The sequence below is a fragment of the Ceratocystis lukuohia genome, assembly GCF_044167205.1.
Source record: "Ceratocystis lukuohia strain C4212 chromosome Unknown Supercontig8_pilon, whole genome shotgun sequence".
Lineage (NCBI taxonomy): Eukaryota > Fungi > Ascomycota > Sordariomycetes > Microascales > Ceratocystidaceae > Ceratocystis > Ceratocystis lukuohia.
Genome location: NW_027263527.1, coordinates 833,740 through 853,650, shown reverse-complemented (window position 1 = coordinate 853,650; position 19,911 = coordinate 833,740). Strand labels below are relative to the sequence as shown.

General features: G+C 49.1%; 5 protein-coding genes across 5 annotated transcripts; 2 read left to right on the top strand and 3 right to left on the bottom strand.

The window, feature by feature from the left end:
* Positions 1-4,592: 4,592 nt before the first annotated feature.
* Positions 4,593-6,105, bottom strand: HOO65_080209 (fad binding domain-containing protein; the record flags this gene model as incomplete). The annotated part of the gene is made up of 2 exons (XM_071004261.1): positions 4,593-5,850; positions 5,927-6,105. The coding sequence occupies 2 exons, from the start codon at positions 6,103-6,105 to the stop codon at positions 4,593-4,595; spliced, it is 1,437 nt and encodes a 478-aa protein (XP_070856439.1).
* Positions 6,106-10,923: 4,818 nt separating this feature from the next.
* Positions 10,924-12,285, top strand: HOO65_080208 (CFEM domain-containing protein; the record flags this gene model as incomplete). Its single annotated transcript, XM_071004293.1, has 2 exons — positions 10,924-11,594; positions 11,694-12,285. The coding sequence occupies 2 exons, from the start codon at positions 10,924-10,926 to the stop codon at positions 12,283-12,285; spliced, it is 1,263 nt and encodes a 420-aa protein (XP_070856438.1).
* Positions 12,286-14,116: 1,831 nt separating this feature from the next.
* HOO65_080207 (CVNH domain protein) lies at positions 14,117-14,823 on the top strand (the record flags this gene model as incomplete). Its single annotated transcript, XM_071004383.1, has 3 exons — positions 14,117-14,457; positions 14,535-14,677; positions 14,768-14,823. The coding sequence occupies 3 exons, from the start codon at positions 14,117-14,119 to the stop codon at positions 14,821-14,823; spliced, it is 540 nt and encodes a 179-aa protein (XP_070856437.1).
* A 459-nt stretch (positions 14,824-15,282) lies between these two features.
* HOO65_080206 (Mitochondrial carrier protein) lies at positions 15,283-16,875 on the bottom strand (the record flags this gene model as incomplete). The annotated part of the gene is made up of 1 exon (XM_071001509.1): positions 15,283-16,875. The coding sequence occupies one exon, from the start codon at positions 16,873-16,875 to the stop codon at positions 15,283-15,285; it is 1,593 nt and encodes a 530-aa protein (XP_070856436.1).
* Positions 16,876-17,308: 433 nt separating this feature from the next.
* On the bottom strand, positions 17,309-19,771 carry HOO65_080205 (U1 snRNP-associated protein usp107; the record flags this gene model as incomplete). Its single annotated transcript, XM_071004165.1, has 4 exons — positions 17,309-17,401; positions 17,475-19,525; positions 19,607-19,699; positions 19,750-19,771. The coding sequence occupies 4 exons, from the start codon at positions 19,769-19,771 to the stop codon at positions 17,309-17,311; spliced, it is 2,259 nt and encodes a 752-aa protein (XP_070856435.1).
* Between the last annotated feature and the right edge of the window lie 140 nt (positions 19,772-19,911).

Genomic DNA, 19,911 nt, shown 5'->3' with positions numbered 1-19,911 from the left:
AGTAGCGGGAGTGGGATTGGAGATAAGGGGGTTATGGTGAGGATTGGTGATAAAGTATGTTATAGTTGTTGGCGTCGTCGAGGATGTTGCGGGCGAAGAAACAACAGGAAAAGAATGAATAGCGAGAGAAGTCGAAAAGAAAAACGAGCCGAAACAAAGCCAAACAAGAAAAGCCGGACGCTGTATCGCTTTTCAATGGCTTGGCTTGGCTTGCGAGTCGCAGACTAGAGAGCGAAAAGAAGGAGGACAGGAAAATTGCCATATTTTTTATCAGGTTTTATCCATATTTTATTTCTTTTTTGCTGCTTCTCCTTGGGAGGCTCCATTAAAAAGGCGTCAGCTGACCCGTTTCCGGGGTGGAGGAGTTTTTTTGTGTGCGCTTTAATTTTATTTCATTTATTGTATAACAAGGGATTTGGCAGCCTTTTTATTCAGTGTGTTTTATAGGCTGCTTTGCTGTGGTCAAAAATAGCCTTGTTACCATATACCTGTTTTGTGCCCTAGCCAGTGGAATTTTGAGGACAGCCCACCAAAGGGAGGCCTGGCAAGGCCTGGAAAGCCGCCGGTAGCAAAGCACTTTTAGCCTCGCTGGCCACCTGGCTAACTTCCTTAGTAGCCGGAAAAGAACAAGAGAGCCGGATTCATTGCTCATCATTATCCGTCTTTTCTTCTAGTCCCCTGTGTCTCTCTCCTGTTTCTGTTTTGCTTTTCGTCTCCCCGCTGTCGTCTTCGCCGCTCTTTGTGTTGTAATTAAGGTTTGGCTCAAGCTTGAGCCTCTTCCCAAAGCACACCCCACCCCCCTCGATGCTTTTTTTCTTCTCCTTATTTTTCTTACCTCTTTTTCCCTGCGTATTTAGGCCAAGATAGGCCCTTGGTGTTGCTGCATGCGTGGCGTGGCAGCGTGGGATGATGGCTGCTGGTGAGTGGTGGACTGGCTTTGATCTTCCTTTTTTCTTTTTTCTTTTTTTCGGGTGGCAACAAATCTGGCCTAGGCTGGCCTAGAACTAGCTGACAACCAACTGATGCACAATGTGCGGATTTTTTTCTCGTTCTTTTGTTCTGTGTATCTCCTCCATTCGTGTCTGTATCCCGTTCGTCTGCGCCTTGTTTATAATATTACAAATTCACCATCTTCCCTTCAATATTGCACTGCCACTCCCTCCCCTAGGCCCAATCAACTGGCACCTGTTGCCACCTGCCATACACAACTTGTCCTTTACTATTGACTCGCTAGGCCACTGACTCACTGAGCCAAACCATCCGACAACTTAGCCGCCTTCTAGACCTATGTAGACCATGCTGCAGCTACCCATCCCATACTCTTTCTTCATTTCTTATCTCCCTAGCCTCCCCACTCAGAGGATTTGTTTGAAAGCCCAACAAATAATTTATCGTCTAATCTTTGACCACCACAAAATTTTTACTTCCGCTCTCCCCCTTCCCTAAGTGTTACAACGTCAGCCATGGATCCGACTCCATATGCAGCAGCTCACCCTGTTCCAATTCTGTGCATTGTTATTGGCAGCGCTTTAACAGAATTTGTTGGGCATCTCTCGACGTAGTATTGCACATAACGATATGTTTGTTGTGATAGTACTATAGCCATTAGGTGCTCTCCAGCTTATCTCCCCCACTTCCTTGCGTTGTAGTACTGTAACTGCCAGTGCAGTCTTGTACAGCATCGAGTCACAATGAACGTTTTTCTCACACGAAGTTTACACAGCGCAGTTTTTATCCTGGCTGTTATCTCGATAGCCACGAACAGCAATATAACTAAGGATTATATTTGTGGAACCCAACTGATAGGCCACATTTAGAAAGAAACACCAACGTTTAGTGCCCCATCCGATCGTTTGGATAGGCGCTCTAATCATTCTACGCATAGCCCTCTTAGTCTAGCCAGGCCCAAGTAACCCCTATACACCCTTCACTATTAGTAAAGCGACTCCCAAGACAAGCGTCGTAGCCAGGTTTCAAGAAGCCAGCCTTCGGTCCTGGCCAAGCCACCATATAGTTTGCCATCACCCTGCACAACCTTCAAAACCTCGAAAATGCCATATATAACAATTACTTCAGCTGCAACGACCGAGACCCCAAAGACACATGCTACCGCCGTGCTCAAATCTCACAGGACCACGTGACTGAGCTGGTAGTTCTAACAACAATGGCTCACTTGTGTGTAACGTCACCTATCGTTCTTTTAACAATTTGCATACATGTGACCTTCGCCACCTAGTAGGCTATCACTGTCCAGAAAGTGCCCCGACTCAGCTACTTGAATACAGCGATCTTGCGCCCTGATTCACAGCATCCAAGCTTCTAAATGGCACAACAGCATACTAGCATGACGAACAAAGCCGGTCAACCCCACTACACAATAATCGAACCCCTTAGCCTACCCTCAAGTTCATAGTTTTCCCCTTCACGAGATGGGACTCACACTACAGATCATTTTGTAGGGACAATCCGCCAAAGTACTGCAATTCGTGCCAGAGAGTCTGTATATTGCAGGCGTTGATAGCTAGTATAGCTACTGCGGCGGGTTTGCCCCAATAGCAAAAACCTAGCGCATTTAATCTCGTTGACGACACAAAGTTTGAGCCAAGTTCAGCGAACCATCACACACAGCCTATCTGCTACATATCTCCCTTTAGACTTCATCAAGCACTAAGCACATCTTATCGGAGACTCAAGTCTTCTTCTACATATGGCTAACAAGCTACACAGATTTTCGTCGCTAGTTAGCCCAAGGCACTAACACCTAGAGGTATAACGTAAACTGGTACTTGACTTTTAATAGAAAATTACACTCGGTGCCAACTTATGGCGTGCTTAAACGAAGCCGGTCTATGCATTCAGGATTGCCTCGCAGCCCTATGTTCGTCGACATGTGCGGTATCTTTCTAGTGACACAAGCATAGAGCCAGATCAAAAGAAACAACCACGAAGCACAAAAGACAAAAGACAAAAGACGAATCAATTTCACGTACGAATGCGCGGTGGTGTGATTGTAAAACTCTAAAAGGCATGGAAGCAGGATTTCCTGTCTACCCCTTGAGACACTAGCAACAGACCTCTCAACTCAATAGCCATCCTAAAATCGCCAATGAAAGCTGGTTGAAAATATGTTCTATGTCTTTCAGAGCCAAAAGAGTTGCCAATTCTGGTATGCCAATGCAAAAATCTGGTCTTGCATAGCTCTTCATAGCCTAGAATACACTTAATCGAAGCATCCAAGGGGGCAGGGAGGGAACTTGCTCCATGAATGGGACTCACGCTGTCTTCAATAATAACACGGCAATGAATGGGAGCTTTAGATTCCCTGTTCATAGGCCCTCTGTGGTATCAGGGCCAAGGTCGACATGACCAACAGACCATAAGATTGAGCCCTAAAACAAAGCGACACTAAATATCTTGAGCCTTTCCCATGAGCTCTAGCTACGGATCAGACGAAGTATCATCATGTAGGTTAACTGTTACCTCGTCTAGCACTAGGTGGTGTGGTCAAACATAACATACTCTACTTCCAAGGCCCATGCCAACTGTGTTGAGCATGACGCCAGCAAGTAAAGGCTGAGAACTGGGCTTTGTTCAGTGGCAGGGCGAAGTTCATAGTATCGACATAACCAGCCAACTAGGCGGCCAGAAACACATACCCAAGCTATCCGTATTTATAGGCCAGGTTGTGCATCCATTTCCGGCACAGAAAAGAGAGTAGCTACATTGGGTTAAATGGCCATAAAACCATCTTGGCATAGCTTCTGACCTAGGAATATTGCCAGTAAGAGTAGAGAGGAAAATCCAGATACCTGTGGATTTTTCCAATCTCCAGATTTAATCCGTCCTCTATGTTCTCACAATGCTTTGTCCATTCGTCAATCTCATAATCAATTAGCATCGAAAGCCTTGTCCCAAACGACGTTTAAGGCAATACAGCCTAAGCCAATGGTTTCAAAGACGCATAGTTGAATTTGGATGAGCCGTATAGCGTCATCTTCAGTGAGCTGATATTATGGTCAAGAGACCCAACGCCCATCTTAGGGCACCTAGGTGTGAGAATAGGATTTCCCGGATGTCTTTACTATACCCTATAGGACTGTCAGGAACTATCCCGAATACTGTGCTTTTTGCCCGTGTGCACACATTTCATAATAGGCATATTCAGCTGATCGGAAGGATACTCAGTACCACGTACTAAAACAAATCTTTAGCGAAGTTCGTCAAAGAAATGAGCTAAGGTGGCGATACATACAACACTCAAATCACATGACGACACGTGATTTAACCAACCATATTTGGCAGGCACATAATATGGGCTGTATCTAGAAAGAAGCAACGTTGAACGTCGGCAGTTTATCATCTCAATGAGGGAATTACTATCGTCAAGTCACTAGAACCCAGAACATAAGAAGCCGCCAATCCCCTTAATCGCCATGCCATGCCATGCGTGTGTGTCAAAACTAGCATCTCATCAAACAAGCGTCAGCCAGTAGCTCCGATGAGGAAGCTAACAATACAGAATGCCGCACCCAGACGCCGATGGTCCATCTCAATATTCCACATGTCCAAATCCAAGCCAGCTTTCTTGACCCTTAGCTACGGCACATGCGCCCAGTCTGCTCATCCACAGTCCAAGCATCTGAGCCCACCGTTTTAGTCGCCCAAAGTAGCCCTCGAGGGTCATAACTCTGCTTCACCTGAAGCAAACGCTCATAGTTATCGCCGAAAAAGTCTTTCTTCCAAGTCGGCTGTCGGAAGTCTGCTTCGTTCATATATGTGCCGGAGTCTGGTGTCACTTTATTCAACCTCGGCACAAAGTCTGACGTCATGAGCCGCTGATCCTCCAGCATCGTTTGCCACTTGTCCGGTGCGCTGTTCCACGCAGACGCTATATTCATATGCATGGCTGCCGAGCGCCACGCTGGCAAAACTGCCGTATCCTCCAAGCTAGCGCCTTCTGGTGGTTGTGCGTTGGTGGCTGAGATAACTGCTGCCGCGCCTCGAGAAATGATATTGCGCAGAACGCTTGTAAACTCATCATTGCGATTCTTGATAGTGTCAATGTCAATCAGCCGCGACCCAACCTGATACAAAGATACTTTAACCGCTCCACCAGGCAACGGGCCGAGCCATGTGTCGTGATAGTTGTAGTTGTTAGTCGAGGTCGCGCTAGCCCTAGTGTATGTGATACCGAGGCTCTCGACCTGTTTAAGCCATGGCGATACCATTGCCTCAATCTGCTCCTCGGTGCCGCCATAGAGGGTGAACGGGGCGATAGTGAAGGATTTGCTGCTGAACTGATACAGAATCATAGCGCCCTGAGCTGTCATCTGGGGAACAAGCTTGTTAAAAGATCCAATGATGTTGTACCAGTCATCCTCGCTGACTTGAGAAGAGGACATGCTCATAGCAAAGCCAGCGATAGGAACATCAGGGTACGACCGCACTGTCATTCCAAGAACTACCGCATACGTGCTGCCGCCACCGCCACACAGAGCCCAGAACAAATCTTCGTTTTGCTGGCGACTGGCTTTCATGTGGACCCCATCAGAAGTCACCACATCCCACTCTAGCACCTGGTCAGCAGCCAGGCCAAATTTTGACGACAGCACGCTGTGGCCACCACCCTGTGTGTACCCGCCCACAATACCGACCGTCGGACACTCGCCCGTAACGACTGTGCGGCCATTCGCAGAGGCGAATTCAAGCGCCTCTCCCCCGAGAACACCGGCCCCAATCCTAATGGCAGTTCCAGAAAAGGACGGTTCGTGCCAGTCTACAATAGACATACTCTTGAGGCTATGCATCCATAATCCCAGAGCGCCAGCGCCTGTCGAGCGCCCCAAGAAACTAAGAACCAAGCAAGGAAAAGTTAAGTTAGTATATCTCAGAAGAATTTACCCAACGAGAGAAAGGGACGCCCTACTCATGACCTGTATTGCGGATGACAACACGGATATTGTTTTCCACGGCAAACTTAAGCGCCGCCTCAACGTCACTCGCAGATGTCACATCAACGGAATACCGTACGTAGTTTCCAAGCGTACAAGGGAGTGTCCGGTCGGTAAATGGGTCGCAGCTCTGGTTGGCAAAGAAGGGCGCCATGACGGAGGAAGACGAGGGCTCGCTGTGAAGCGGCCATGCAGACAGGATTAGTATTCTGTAATCATGTAAAGCATGTTGGGATACTATTCCCATAGCTCTCAGGCCATGGGACAAGATCAAGGCTGGGGGGGCCAAGGTGTCTTTGTCTGGCCAAAAATGACTTACTGCGTCTCGGGAAGTTCCCAAACACTCCGGAGTTTTTCGCACGCCTCAGCGTCGTAGGTTGGGTCATGGCACACAGCTCCTATCGGCACGGTTTCGATTAAACGGCCACCCACAGTATCATTAAGGCTGCTCCAGACAGCTTTAGACGGCCAACAGTCGTCTTGGGGAAGGCATTTGCAGTTGCTTGAAAGGTAGGGGCTAGCTGCAGCTATAGTGCAGCTAGTAGCTAAGAAGGCTGAAAGCCTAGTTATGGGTCTCATGGTGGCCAGACGATGCAAAAAGCTGAACTTTAATGTGATGGGAGAAATATGACAAGGGGGACTGCATAGAGGTTGTGGGATAGAAGCAAAGAGGTACAAGCAGCGAGATGGAGGCAACTATATATATGCAACTACGAAGGAGAAAGAAGGGGGCAATAGGGACGGAACGACATCATATCCTACCATAGCATGCTCAGCCAAGACGCAGCTGATACGTCTAGCCTTGGGTAGACCTTCTATCCTCAGCCAAATCTTCGAAGTCATGCAGGTAGCTGTCGCCCAACCAAAACATGACATAACATAACCTCAGCCACTGGGACATTTCTGCCGTTTTCTGGCCGTCTTTTCTCTTTTGTCTCAACCTCTCTCCATCAAAATAAGCAAATCTCGAGAAAACTATGTTGCCATTACGAAAACACATCATTATTGGTCTTAGCCCTCGCATCGGATATGCACAAACCTTCTTTTTATTGAAACCTCACCTATAAAGCTTGATGCTGCTGTTGGTGTTACAACAACTCTAAAGATCAGGTATATGTTTTTAATGGTCTGCCTCGGGTCTACTGCTAGCAAAAAGAAAAAGACTGACATGAAGAAACACAGAAATCTCCAAAGTCTCCCGAATTGTTGCCCCTCAGAGATGTGGTGTTTGTCGCAAAATCTCACGCCTCCCCAAGACTTAGACATTGAGAGTCCCCCCACGGAAAGCTACATGCACTGAGGGTAAGGTAGCAAAGTGGCAGTGTGGTATTCTACAGCAAGTGAGGGGAAGGTTCGTAAATGTGCAATGGCAGACCCTGTGTCACATCCTCCGACTCTACCTTACTTGTCTCCGCATCCTACTGCTTGGAGAGTTATAGATTATGACCAAAACACAGCCAAGTATTCGCTGAAGCAGCGCAATAGTTCTACATCACGAGGATGCCTTCCAGCCTAATCAGCCTTTGATCTGACGTACCTATGATTTAGCGAGGAGACTTTCCTTATCATATCCCAAATAGACACTGCGCCAGTTGGAGAGAAGCGCATGTGCTGCGAGTCTTGTTTTGTCCAACAACATACAGCCATAGGCCAAAATCCGCCAATCAAGTGCTGACAGCACCTATGCTGCCATCTTGCCCTGCTAATAAGGAGGCAGAACCCTCAGAAGCCCGTTCGTACATTCCTCCACAGGGCGAAAACTGCGATGCCCTTTTGTATATAGGAAAGCATTATTGGGCGGCCCGCTATTGCGGGGGTACGGAGGTGTCCCCAGCCCCACAAATGATAAGCATAGGCAAGGAGCTGAGGATATAGACCGAGACAAGGAAGGTCACAATGGTGCATCTGGTGTTGAGGTTATGGAGATGATGTGCTGAAAAGGAAGACTATTAGACCATCGTCATGCTACGTGTTCTAGATTGTTGACAAATCATCAACTGTTGGGTTGGAGACAAGTTAAGTTGCATTAGATTATGGGGTACAATCTTTTGCTACAAATATGGGATACAGCTAATGTAACTTGCTTTTTCAGGGTATTTAATTGTCGTCTGCAGCTGTAAGTATTTTTCGAAGGTCTTGGGGGCTAAATTCATATCTTGGCATTATTTGGGTGTGACACAAACCCTAGTTCAGACATGTGACTAAGGGTTCTTATCTAGGGCGGTAAAGTCTTCCACGACTCTGGGTACGATGGTGTAGAAACTTTCTGGAAATATGAACAAATCTTCCTGAATTTCCCAGGGCCGAGTCCATCGAAGCTTACTGCCAATCTAAGAAGCAACGTCCGGTGCGACACCTAAGCTAGCACTAATAGGTCGTTTCTTATCCTGAGGGTCTATCGGGGAGGCTAGAATCTGCACCATTAGTTAAAGTGGCATGTTGCTTTGCTGTCTTGTGGAGTGAAGAATCAGGTCCCAAGAATAATTTGGCCTTGAGTAGTTAGTGACTGGGGGCATGTGATAATGACTATTACACAAGAGCCAGGCGCGGGAGCACTTTCGCTTTAACATTGGCTCACCTATTGCGGTGTAGCTCCGAGTCTAGTTGACAAGCAAACAACAGACAGGGTAACAAGCACATGAGAAGAAGCGGATCTTCCTTCGTGAAAGGCAGGGGTTTTCCGGCTACGAAACTCTCCTAAAGCTTATCACACGCGGCCCTTCGCCTTAGCGTGAGCAAGAAAAGGAGTGGCCAGGTTAAACCCGCACCCACAAGCTGCACCCGCACTATAGCTGCAACTAGACTTCTCCTTCAATGGGCCGAGACGCCAGTCTATGGAGGCGCTCGTAGAGGAGAGCACGGACGTAGAAACACGGACAAATAGAAGAGAGGGAAGCCGAAACCAAACTAGGTTAAGCTAGGCCAAAGCCCTCGCAAGCAGACGCGGAAAAAAAGACGGAGGGTATGTCAGTGTCAGAGTTGGGATGTGACGTTGGCAAGAAAAGAAAGAAAGCAAAAAGCCGCGAGAAGTTAGTGGGCAAACAATGGGAAGGCCGAGGAGGCTACCAGGCGGCAAAATACAGTCCCGCAGTACAGTAAAGGCCACAGAGGACGATGTTGTTTCCTCTCGACGGCGTCGAGGTATGTTCTTTCTTCTTATTTCTGGAGACGCCGCCCTAAAGACGAATGTTGGATGCTTAACTCGGAATATGAGCTGATGGAGAAAAAGGGGCGGGGGGGCGGAAAGGAAAGCAAGGGAACAGGACAAGGCAGGGTGGTATTCCTTGGGTCGAGTTTATTCTCGGACGTCACGCATTTGTCGTTTACTTTCTTGCTTGTTAGTGCACTGTCAGACTGTCAACGTCGAAATTGTTGCTTATAGTCTGAGTCTACGTGTTTTCTATCTAGGAGGCTTTCTTCGTTCTTCTTTCCCTCTATTTCTCAAGGGTCATATTGCCTGACCGAGAGACCGAAGCAAGGCGAGGGAGGGCTTGTCAAAGGAGCTAGCTCGTTTTATTACTTCTATTCTCTTTTTGTAGAAGAGGGAGGGGCCTACTTTCTTACGTTCCTGGACCGTCCAAAAATGATCGACCAAAGGAATGCATGCAGCTCTTAACCAAGGGGGTAAAGAGCCTGAGGAGAGGAGAGAGGAGCAGAGAAAGAGGAAGCAACAGCCTGAAAGACCACCTGCTAGGCCAAAAACACTCTCTCCTCTCTCCCCTCGCCCCCCTTACCGCCTGCCGCTGGGCGTCGTTTCCTTCTTCTCTCAATCCTCGCTTCTTCTCACATCCATCACAGTTTCACATCAACGACAGCCTCCGTGCTGCACCATTGTTATGAATGTGCTATGACACGGCGTGTATGTGACCATATCATATGAACCTGTGCCTTGGCACCCGGGCAAGACCCGAAAAGCTCGCATGTGCCTCCGGATTACCGCCCCCTATGGTGTTTATCCTCTGCTTTGCCTGTTCCTTTTTCATTTATTTCCTTTTCTCCCTCCCTTGCAAGAGCACTTTTGGTCGCCACTTTGCCGCTTAATCCTAAATCTTCCTACTCTTGTCCTAGTCAGCAAATAGGAAGCTAAAAACGCCCAGTAGCAGAAGCAGGACGGACTATCCAAAAGCCCTTAGCGCAACGTGCTTTCCTTGCTCCTTTAGCTTCTAGATATGAGCTATGCTGTTGGATGGTGAAAAGTTTCTTTGGCTGGCTGATTTAAGGCCGGGGCGAGAGAGGAAGGAAGGGGAAGCCGAAAGAAAAAGGACAAGATACTTATGAAGAGTGTATCCCGCCCCTCCCATTGTCAAGGAGGGTTTTGTTTCTCTTTTGTTTTGGCCTGGACTTCTTATTTCGTTTTTCTTCTTCTCCTTGCCATTCCTGCATCTACCAAGCCAGGCCAAGCAGCTTCAACTTACTGGCATACACCAAGGCAATTGGCTCTCTTGTTACTTCTCTTGGTCTGCCCAGCTCCCTTTGTGTCAGCGTGTCTCTTAACCCATCTCGATCTGACACACTTACAATGCGGTTGTTTGCATCATTGGTTGCTGCACTGGTCATGGCCAGTGCTGCTGTAACTGCTGCAACTACTAATAACCTTGCGTCTCTACCAAGCTGCAGTGTAAGTTACAGCAAATAGCCCTCCCATTGTTTATTGTTCATGAGAGAACTAACGATTGGCCGCATGCCAACAACAGCTTACTTGCATGGCCACACTTGTCTCTAATTCGTCGTGCGCCTTGGATGACACCACGTGCGTATGCACTAACAAGCTGCTTGTAGCAAGCATTGAAAAGTGTGTGGCTGCTTCGTGCACACCCAAGGAAATGCTAAGTGAGTATATGGTAGCATGAACATCAGCAATGCTCAAAGGGGATTCAAAAGCCTGAAAACGCTGCAGGAACCTGACGAGCAGAGCATCACACCCTAGCAAGACTACCCGCAGGCGTCTAACCTTGTCTCTATTGCAGCAACCATGAACGTCACTTCCACCAACTGCGGCGTTGTCCCCCGTGACAAGAGACGGACCTACGACACTGTCTCCATCACCCTTGGTATCATCACAGGCATTGTCGTTGCCGTGCGAATTAGCTTCAAACTCTTCGTCATCCACGACCAGCTCAACCTAAGTGACATCTTCATCCTGGCCACCATGGGAAGTGGCATCCCATCGACTGTCATGAACACCACCGGTCTCACTAAGCACGGGCTTGCACGAGATATCTGGACCGTTCCATTCGACGATATCACGCTATTCGGTCGCTACTACTATGTCATGGAAGTGTTATACTTTACCCATGTTACGCTGCTCAAGCTGAGCATCCTCTTCTTCTATCTTCGCATTTTCCCAGCCCCTGCCGTGCGTCGCCTGCTCTGGGCTACCGTTGCTGTCGTGGCAGCTTTTGGGCTGGCCTTTGTCATTGCGGCCATCTTCCAGTGCAGCCCCATCAGCTACTTCTGGACCAAATGGAGTGGCGAGACAACTGGGTCGTGCGTGTCCATTAACCACCTGGCGTGGGCGAATGCAGCAGGGTCAATTCTGCTTGATTTGTGCATGTTGGCAATCCCGCTGAGCCAGCTACGCCATTTGAAGCTGCACTGGAAGAAGAAGCTAGGCGTAGGACTCATGTTCTGCACTGGTACCTTGTGAGTGACACCCATGGCCGGCTTGGCCTCTCGATCTCCGACTGTCCTTCATCGTCATCCCACTAACAAGCATCTCATTTTTTCCTTTTCTTTCTGCAGTGTCACCGTTATGTCTATCGTCCGCTTGCACTCTCTCATCAAGTTCGCCAACTCCCATAACACCACCTGGGACCAATGGGAGGCTGCCCTTTGGTCCACGATTGAGATCAACATCGGTATTATTTGCGCCTGTATGCCGTCCATCCGCGTTGTTCTTGTGCGGCTCTTCCCCCGCGTCTTCGACAGTACCTTCCACGACCATGGCAAGGGCAGCTACTACGCCAGCGACCAGTACAAGCGCTCCATGCCGCAAGACAGCGCAGTCTCGGGAGGGCTCAACGGAACTGGCACTGTAAACAATGTGCATGGCAATGGCGACAGTGGCGGCATATCAACGCCGACTGGCAGTCACCATCGCGCTGTCGAGTGCGACCACAATGTCAACAGGGGTGCTATTGACCCGTCGGGCATCCTCTGCTCACGTACTTACACAGTCAAGTACGGAGCTGACCTAGACGAGACATCGCTTGTGCAGATGGCCGACCTAGATCGTGAGTCGGCCAAGTCTAGCTCTAGTATTAGCGACAGCTACGAGCACAAAGTGCCGATGCCATCAGTGTCGCGAATGCGTATAGAAAGCGCAGGGAAGTGAAGAAAATGCGGGAAGAAGAGGTGGGTTTCATAGGGTTTAGACCCCTGTCACGTGTAGGAAATCATGAGTATGCGATACCCTTATTTTTGCGTATATATATTCGGGTTTTAGGGTTGATCTCGGCTTCTGGCGTTTCTGGTATTGGTTATTGATAATCTAGTTTTGATATTGGTTCTTTCCACAAAATCAAGTTTTTTTTTTCCTTGTCTCTTTGCAAGTTTAGTTTCCTCGATGAATTCCTTTTGGGGGCCCTCTTTGTCTTATCGTGATTTGATTAGATGGGGACCTGCTTCTTCATCACGTTCTTTTCCCAGCAACAAGACAAGGCGCTTTTCTAACTTGCAGTTCTTCTTACTCTTGTTTGACGTTTTTGTTTGGGTGGGGTTTCTTTTCGCTTGGGCGATTTCCATCCAGATCTTGCAAGAAGTTCCTTCCGTCTTATCTCTCTGACAGTTTGACGCCCCCTCCATCTGGGGGAGTGAGCCATGTAGGAGAAACTCCCACGATCGTCCATGTCTCTGATTAATCAAGCTTCTTTTTGTTTTGTGTTTTTTTTTTTTTTTTTTTTTTTTTTTAAAATTAATTTATAAATTAATTTTCTTCTGATATTCGTACACTTTGCATTATTTTGTGACTATTGCCGGTTTGGCTTGCTTTCTTCTGCCTCCCTTCTTTTTCCCTCTCCCTCTCGTCCCCTCTTCTCTCTCACCGTGGCAATGGCAGTGCAATAACCTCATTCACGCCTAAAGGCGCTTCAGCTACAAGCAACTGCCACCCTGTATGCAGAGCGCCTTCCTTTATCGTCCTTGCAGCAGCCGCCTAGCTCCCTCTTTGATCCGACGAGTCTGATCAATATCGGCAGCTACCAAATTTGATGAGTCTGGACTTTGTCGGGGGTTAATTTCAGACGACATTTGCCTGTTGTTATGACGTTGGCAAAGGCAGATTCTTTGCAATTGAGGGCGTGTTTGGCTGTGTTTTTAGGCATTTTCGGATGTCTCGGTGTGGTCGTTTGTTGGTGATCGCTTTGGGGCGGCTTGCTGTAGATTTTCCTCAAAATTTGATGCGTTTTGGTGCTGATCACACAACCCTAAATACCAACCCACGCTGTACATCACGTGACACAGTCTTATAATACAGCAGCCCACTGTCCCGCCCTCCCAAATCCCCCAACACTGCCTCCCTTGGCACTGCTCCAGAACAAGCATCGTTACAAAGGTTTCGCTGGTCTTGAGGGTGTTTTTGTTCCTCCGTGTCATTAGTCTCCCCTTGTTCTTTGATCACAATCTGCCCTTGTATGCACAGCCCATTTCAGAGTTCTTGTTCTTCAGCCAAGCACCCTAGCCCAGCTGCCTCTTTTTTATCAGGATTGTGTGGTTTGTCCTGTCTGCCTCTTTGTGCCTCTTCTTGCCAGGGTCTTCTTGCTAGGGTCGGTCTTCCTGCTTTGGCTCTATTCTACTCTTGACCTCTATTCTTGCTTAAAGTTGGTCATTTGGTGACTAGCCTGGTCTTGGCCCAAGCTGCCCAGAAACGCAGAAGGACAGGTGAAAAGACCAAGACTGCACCCAAGCTGTTGCTGCTCCATATATGAGGCAAGCTTTTTGCGACCCACGCGCCACCGCGCCCTGCGCCGAGTTTATTTTATTTTATTTTATTTTGCTTTTCTCTATTTTATGTTGCCTTGAGGTTTTCTTTCTTTATTAGCAACGGCTCTGGTCTGTCTTTTTGCTTCTGATCTTTTTCTTGCTCCTTGTTTCTCTTGCTCAGTTCTTTTTTTATTCCTATTCCATATACTTTTATTCTTTATTTTTTTTATACAGTCTCGCCCACCATGTCCAAGGCCATCTCCTCTTCCGCCCCTTCATTGGTCCAGATTCTCGCCATTTTCTTCTTTGCATTTGCTTCAAATGCTCTGTGTCTGTCGATTCCCAGGCCCCGCCCGGTAGATTATCAGGTTTCTGGAACGCAAGCAGTCGCTCACGGAAGCGGAACGGCCTTTGGTGATAGCTGTCGAAATGTCAAGCTGAATGCCAGTTTCTATGGCGAGCCGGAAGAGCACTATTCCCATGTGAATGCCAAGTGCCAGAGCGATGAGGGCAAGTATGTGCCCAGTAGCCTGAATCTGAACCAGTACATTGGAAACTTTGACGGCAAGCTGAAGTGGGATGTTCGGTAAGTCTTTACGTTTTCGTGCTAGGCCGGTTGGGCCTGTGTTTTCGCGCGTGTAGTTGCTAACAAGTTCGCTGTAGCGGTGGCTTCACTGAGTCGTGCTTCGACTGCTATCTTCGTCGTCACAGTTCATGGAAACAGTTTACCGTGCTGCACTGCGTGTGTAAACGTGCGGGTGAGAAGGGCCCCGTATGGTTCCCCTCTAAAACGGAGATTGACCTTGGTGAGTTTGCTGCACTTTATTTGTCGTTAGCTGGTTTCGTTCTTCTTTTCTAACCGCATGTTGCAGACACCTCTATTCTAAATGTTGCAGGCGAGCTTGTCGCCGTTGGAATTTCTGAGCATACTCCGGTGTCATCTCCGGTATAGTGTCCGAGACATGTGGCATATACTGTCTTTTGCCATGTATTTGTTTCTTTGTCGTTGCATCTGTTTTTATTTTCTTTTGTTCTTTTTTGGTCCCCTTTTCCATCTTCTCTGTTCCTCACTCTTTTGGTCCTGGGCACTCACTACATTACAGCATATCAGCGTTTTCTTTTCTTTTCTTTTGTTCCTTTTTTTTTCCTCTTTGTCTCTGCTTTGCGTTTCCCCTCAGTTGCACTCTTGTTAGACTTTTCCCTAGAGCATAATGACGACCTTATGAGCAATAATATAACCATATTCGCAAAAGAAAAATGGTCATGAGCAGTTCAGTAGAATGTAGTAGCGTAGCAACCCGCAGCCGATATAACTTGGCCCTTGTTATATCATCAATAATTCAGCTAGTAGTACCGACATTAGTACTAATATGATGAGTATATTAGGGTTCCTGCCAAATAGCGTTCCCCTCTAGTTTAGCAAAATCTCGTAGTCGTCATGTTGGATCCGCACTTTCTCGTTATCCATCCCGTACTTGCGTCTGACCAACTCAAAGATAATCAGCCCTGCTGATGTACTGGGTACCTGTCTGATGGTATTCCACCAGAAGCCCCGGTACAGCCAGCTGAGTATTCCCTTCTTTTCTGCCCGGGCCTGGCCCACGCACTGTCTCCACGTTTCCTGGTAGGCCCGATAGTTGGCTTGTAGCATTAATCCCCGAGGGGGAGATTTGATTGACGCCCGGGCTTTCTCTGCTTTAGGCACGCTGGACTCTTCTAATGTCGCTGTCGCTGCCAACATTTTCGAACCTGGTTTTGATCCTGTATTTGTCGCTGTTTCTCGTAATGTTGGTACTGCCACCGCCTCGGCCCGGGCCCGCAGTCCTTTGATTTCCTGAGCTCGAGCGTCGAGATCTTCCAGCCGATCCCAGTGTTCTAGTTGGATGTGTGTCAACGGATGCACCACAATCTGCTGTGCAAATGAGGCTGAAATACCAGCCAGCAATAAAAACCCGGGCTCGATAGCATAGTGTGGTCGGATGACTGTGAAGCCATTGTGGAACCGGCTATTGTTTGTCGCTGCCTCGGCGCTAGTCAAATTGCTGCCCACAGGCCTTTTCAAAGCTAAATCGGCCACAATGCTGTCCTGAAGCCCGCCGTAGTACCACGACACAAAATTGTAGTAGCCCTGGGCCTTGACGTACTCGAACATGCTGAAGAATACTGCGCTGCCCAGGCTGTCTTTAGTAAAAGAGAGACCCCAGCCTGCAAAGACCCCACGCAGGCCAATTTCGCGGATTTTCTGCGCACCGAACGACCACATGCTCTGTGGCCGCCCATCACCACTACGCATTAGGTCTCCGTGGTCATACCGGGCCTGAATTGCATCCAACGGGGCTGCTACCACGCTCTGTAATGCACCTGCTAGAAACCCCGCCTCGAAGGTATGGACTGGTCGTGGAGGAGGATACACATGTTTAGTGCCACGCCCGCTCTCTTCGTGCAGAAGGCCCAGAATATGGAGGTAGCTTGTGTACAACACTGCACCTACGCCGACGTTGGCTGCCAATGGCGGTACTACCTGATGTGGGATGATGCCCCAGCCTTGCTGGCGTACAGCGCTAGCCAGAACACCGGGAGTAGTACCATGCATCCATACAAGCGCATGATGCCACGCACGCACTAATGGGCCACTCATTGCTGAAGCGTTGCCTGTGGCCTGCTGGCTCGTTGCGTGCAGCGCATTGCGTAGTGTCTCGGCTTCAGCTTGATGTAGCCGACGGGCGAATGCGAGGTAATCGACACGCATGCGGAAAAAGGCTTTGGCCGGTGCGCGGAAGTAAAAGGCAATGGCCTGGGCCGAAAGAGCTCGTACGCTGGCGGCTGACGCAGCAGTTGCGGCATTTCGCTTCTTCTGCTTCTGTGAAGCCTCCGGCCCATCGGGAAGCACAGGGAGAAGCCCTAGACTACCGTCATTTGGTAGGCCTTCCAGCGAGGAAGCCGATATGGGTGGGGTTGAAATGTTGGCCATGAAGAGGGGCACGTCGTCACGTGGGCCTTTCATGGTGCTGCGGCCAAAGAGGGCATTGCCGTGTTAGTAAGGTCGGGTTGGATTGACTAATGGTAACTAATAGAGGCAATAATGTAGTATGCACTGACTAAACGAGTGTGTGGGCTTTAAATGAGTGAAATAAGGATCGTTAATGAGATCAAGGTCTGTTCTTGTTGGTGTCCAATTTCCATGCATGAGGCCGTGAGTCCCCTGGCGACTGCTTAGTAAAATTACCCTTGGTTTATCCGGAGTAGCACAGAGCAGATGGCACAAGTTGTGGCGCACATTGAGAATATGTGGCGCTTCGGCCAGTTTTACCAAAAAGATGTATGTCTATTCAACAGGTCGTCTGCCCATACCAATGCATCAAAGCAAGCAAATTGAAGGGCTTTTGAATCGGACCCGGAAAATTAAAAAAAGGACCCTGTTCCTCCCCCTATAGTACTTATGCCGGAAGAGAGCGCTTTTCGCTTTCTGTGAAGAAAATAACCATGCGCCAGAGCTTCTTTACTAAATCTTCAGCCTCTTCGTCCAAAGCCTAGTAGTAAGAGTAGGATATGTTAGTTAAAGACTCTGTGGTGACGGAAACAAAATGAACAAAAAAAACTTACTTCTGCCAGTTCCTCTACAAGCTCGGCTGGTTCACCATGCTTGCGCAGATGATCCTCAATAACCTCCACAATCACCTCCTCCTGGACACCGAGGTACTCGACAATCTTCTTCTGCACAAATGGCCGCAGTTTCTCCACCATGATGGACTCATCCAGGAAGTCCCACTGCACTGGCCATGCCCAGAGGTCTTCTTTCTCCGTTGGAATCTCCTGGGCTAGCTGTCGCACAGCCTGCTGGAGCTCCTCATCTGTCATGCTAGCCGTTGCCGACATGGGCTCGAATTTAATAGGTACTAGCGTGCGCTTTGTGCGCTGGTCATGCTCCTCATCATCCAACAGACCCTCGACTTCGGCAATCGTGCGTCTTTGGAGACCGTTGCGCTGTGCTTGCGCCTTTTGTGCAGCAGCGCCTAGAGACAGCTTGAATGGCTGGGCTGTTGGGGCTGGCGCTGGTGTAGATGCGGCGATAGCAGTTGAGGCTATTGAAGACTGCGAGCCAATCTCCTTTGAATGCTGCTCCAAGAATGAATCTGCCATACCGCGTGCCTTGTCCATCTCCTTTTTCTCGCGGCGGGCTTCGTCGGCCTCAGCATGACGATCAGCAGTATCACGTGCTGTCTCGTCAGCCCGGGCCTGGGCACGTTTGCGTGTCCAGCTGGCATGATCAGCGTAGTAGGGATGGACTTTTCGAGTGCGCTCCTTTTCGTCATCCCACTGCTTGTCGTGTTCGAGGGCCTCTTGCCTACGCTTTTCTAGGCTGCTTGCATCGTGCTTTTCACGGTCGCGTTCGCGCTCTAGTGCCGCTGTTCGTGAACGCTCGCGGCTAACCCACTTGCGCTCAGCGTCAAGGAACATGTGGTACTGTTCGTCCTTCTTTTTTTTGACGACCCGGAGGTTGAGTTCCTCATCGCTAGCGTCTGTGTCGGAATGGTCCTTGTAAAGGCTCATGTCTGCGAACGAGAGACCGCCGTTGACGAACATCATGCCAGATGAAGCATTGCCATTGGCATTACGAGGGCCAGATGGAGCCCCGCGGATAGAAGGATGTGGGGATCTGTTGCCGTTGATTGCGCCGTTCCTTTGGCGCTCACGTTCTTCCATCTCCTCTTCCTTCTTAAGGCGCTCAATATCCCGTTGCGTGCTGCGTTCTCGGAAGGCAGCAATTTCGCCAGCGACCATCTCGCGCATTTCGGCAGGGATATCAGCAAGCTCGTCCTCTTGCGTCATGTTGATATTGACAACCTCGACAGCTTCGGATGCTGATGTGGCGTCATCGAGCTTGGTAGCTGCCGGAGGGTAAAAGAGATCACGTATTGCCTTTTTCAAGGCTTCTCGTGCAGTCTGTATCTGAGCCTCTTTGTGGGGATCCTCACCTTTGGACTCTATATGCGACTCAAGGTACTTGACTGTGATGGGGTCGGCTGCAATTTGTAGCTTAGTTTTCTCGATTCCAGCAAATTCGTTGTCGTCATCGGCGGGCATGGATTCCGGGGTTGCTTGCTTTTTTTTTGGTACTTCGATATCTTTTAACAACTCCAAGGCCATTGATACTGAGTCGGGGTCTTCGAACTGTGCAAACCCAAAAGCTGTCTTGGTGGCTTCGTAGAGTGACGAAGGTGAGGAATCCCAGCGCTTGAGCCGACCTACAGATCTAAGCAGACTTTCCATGCCGGCATTTCCATTTACGCCCTCGGGGATCTTGGCGATGAAAATCGTGCGCAACTTTTCGTCTTGCTTCGGGGGTACCAAAGCTTGAATGGATTCGCGGGTATTCGCTCTGTTCTGTTCGGCACGGTCGTTGCCGAATTTGGAGCTGGGCGCATGCGCTGAAGCTGAGTTATCGCCGTCTTTACTGGCGCCGTTGGCTGCGGGCTTAGGGTTGGATGCGCCCAGGCGAATGACGCGGGCATTGAAGTTGATGTTACTGGGGAGATTTGACGGCGGCTGGAAGCTCATGGGGAGGCCACTTTGGCGGTTAGCTTGGGCAGCGTTGGCGGTGTGGACACCAGGCGGCGCCATTCCCGGAGCTGGAGACATGCCTGGAGGAGGGCCTGGGGATTAAGAAAAGCTAGGGGTTAGCATAAGAAGCGTCGTGAGCCCAATGGGGAGTAGAGGCGGGAGAGAGGACATACCAAGGCCCGGCGGTGCCACCATGCCAGGAGGCGCACTCATATTGATGGCAGCAGGGAATCCTCCATAGCCTGGAGGAGGGCCGTATTGACCGGCTGAATGAGATTAGCATGTATGACGATAGAATGAGTGAAGAGAGACTCACCACCATAGGGGTTGTAGGACATAGTAACGATGGAAGCGGTTCCTAGTGATACGCGATGGAAAAGGCTTATTGAATAGATCTTAGCGTAGGGGAGAATGTAAATGAGTGGGGTTGAAATCGGTCGCGGCGAGAAAAAAAAAAGACTGGATAAAATCCAAGCAA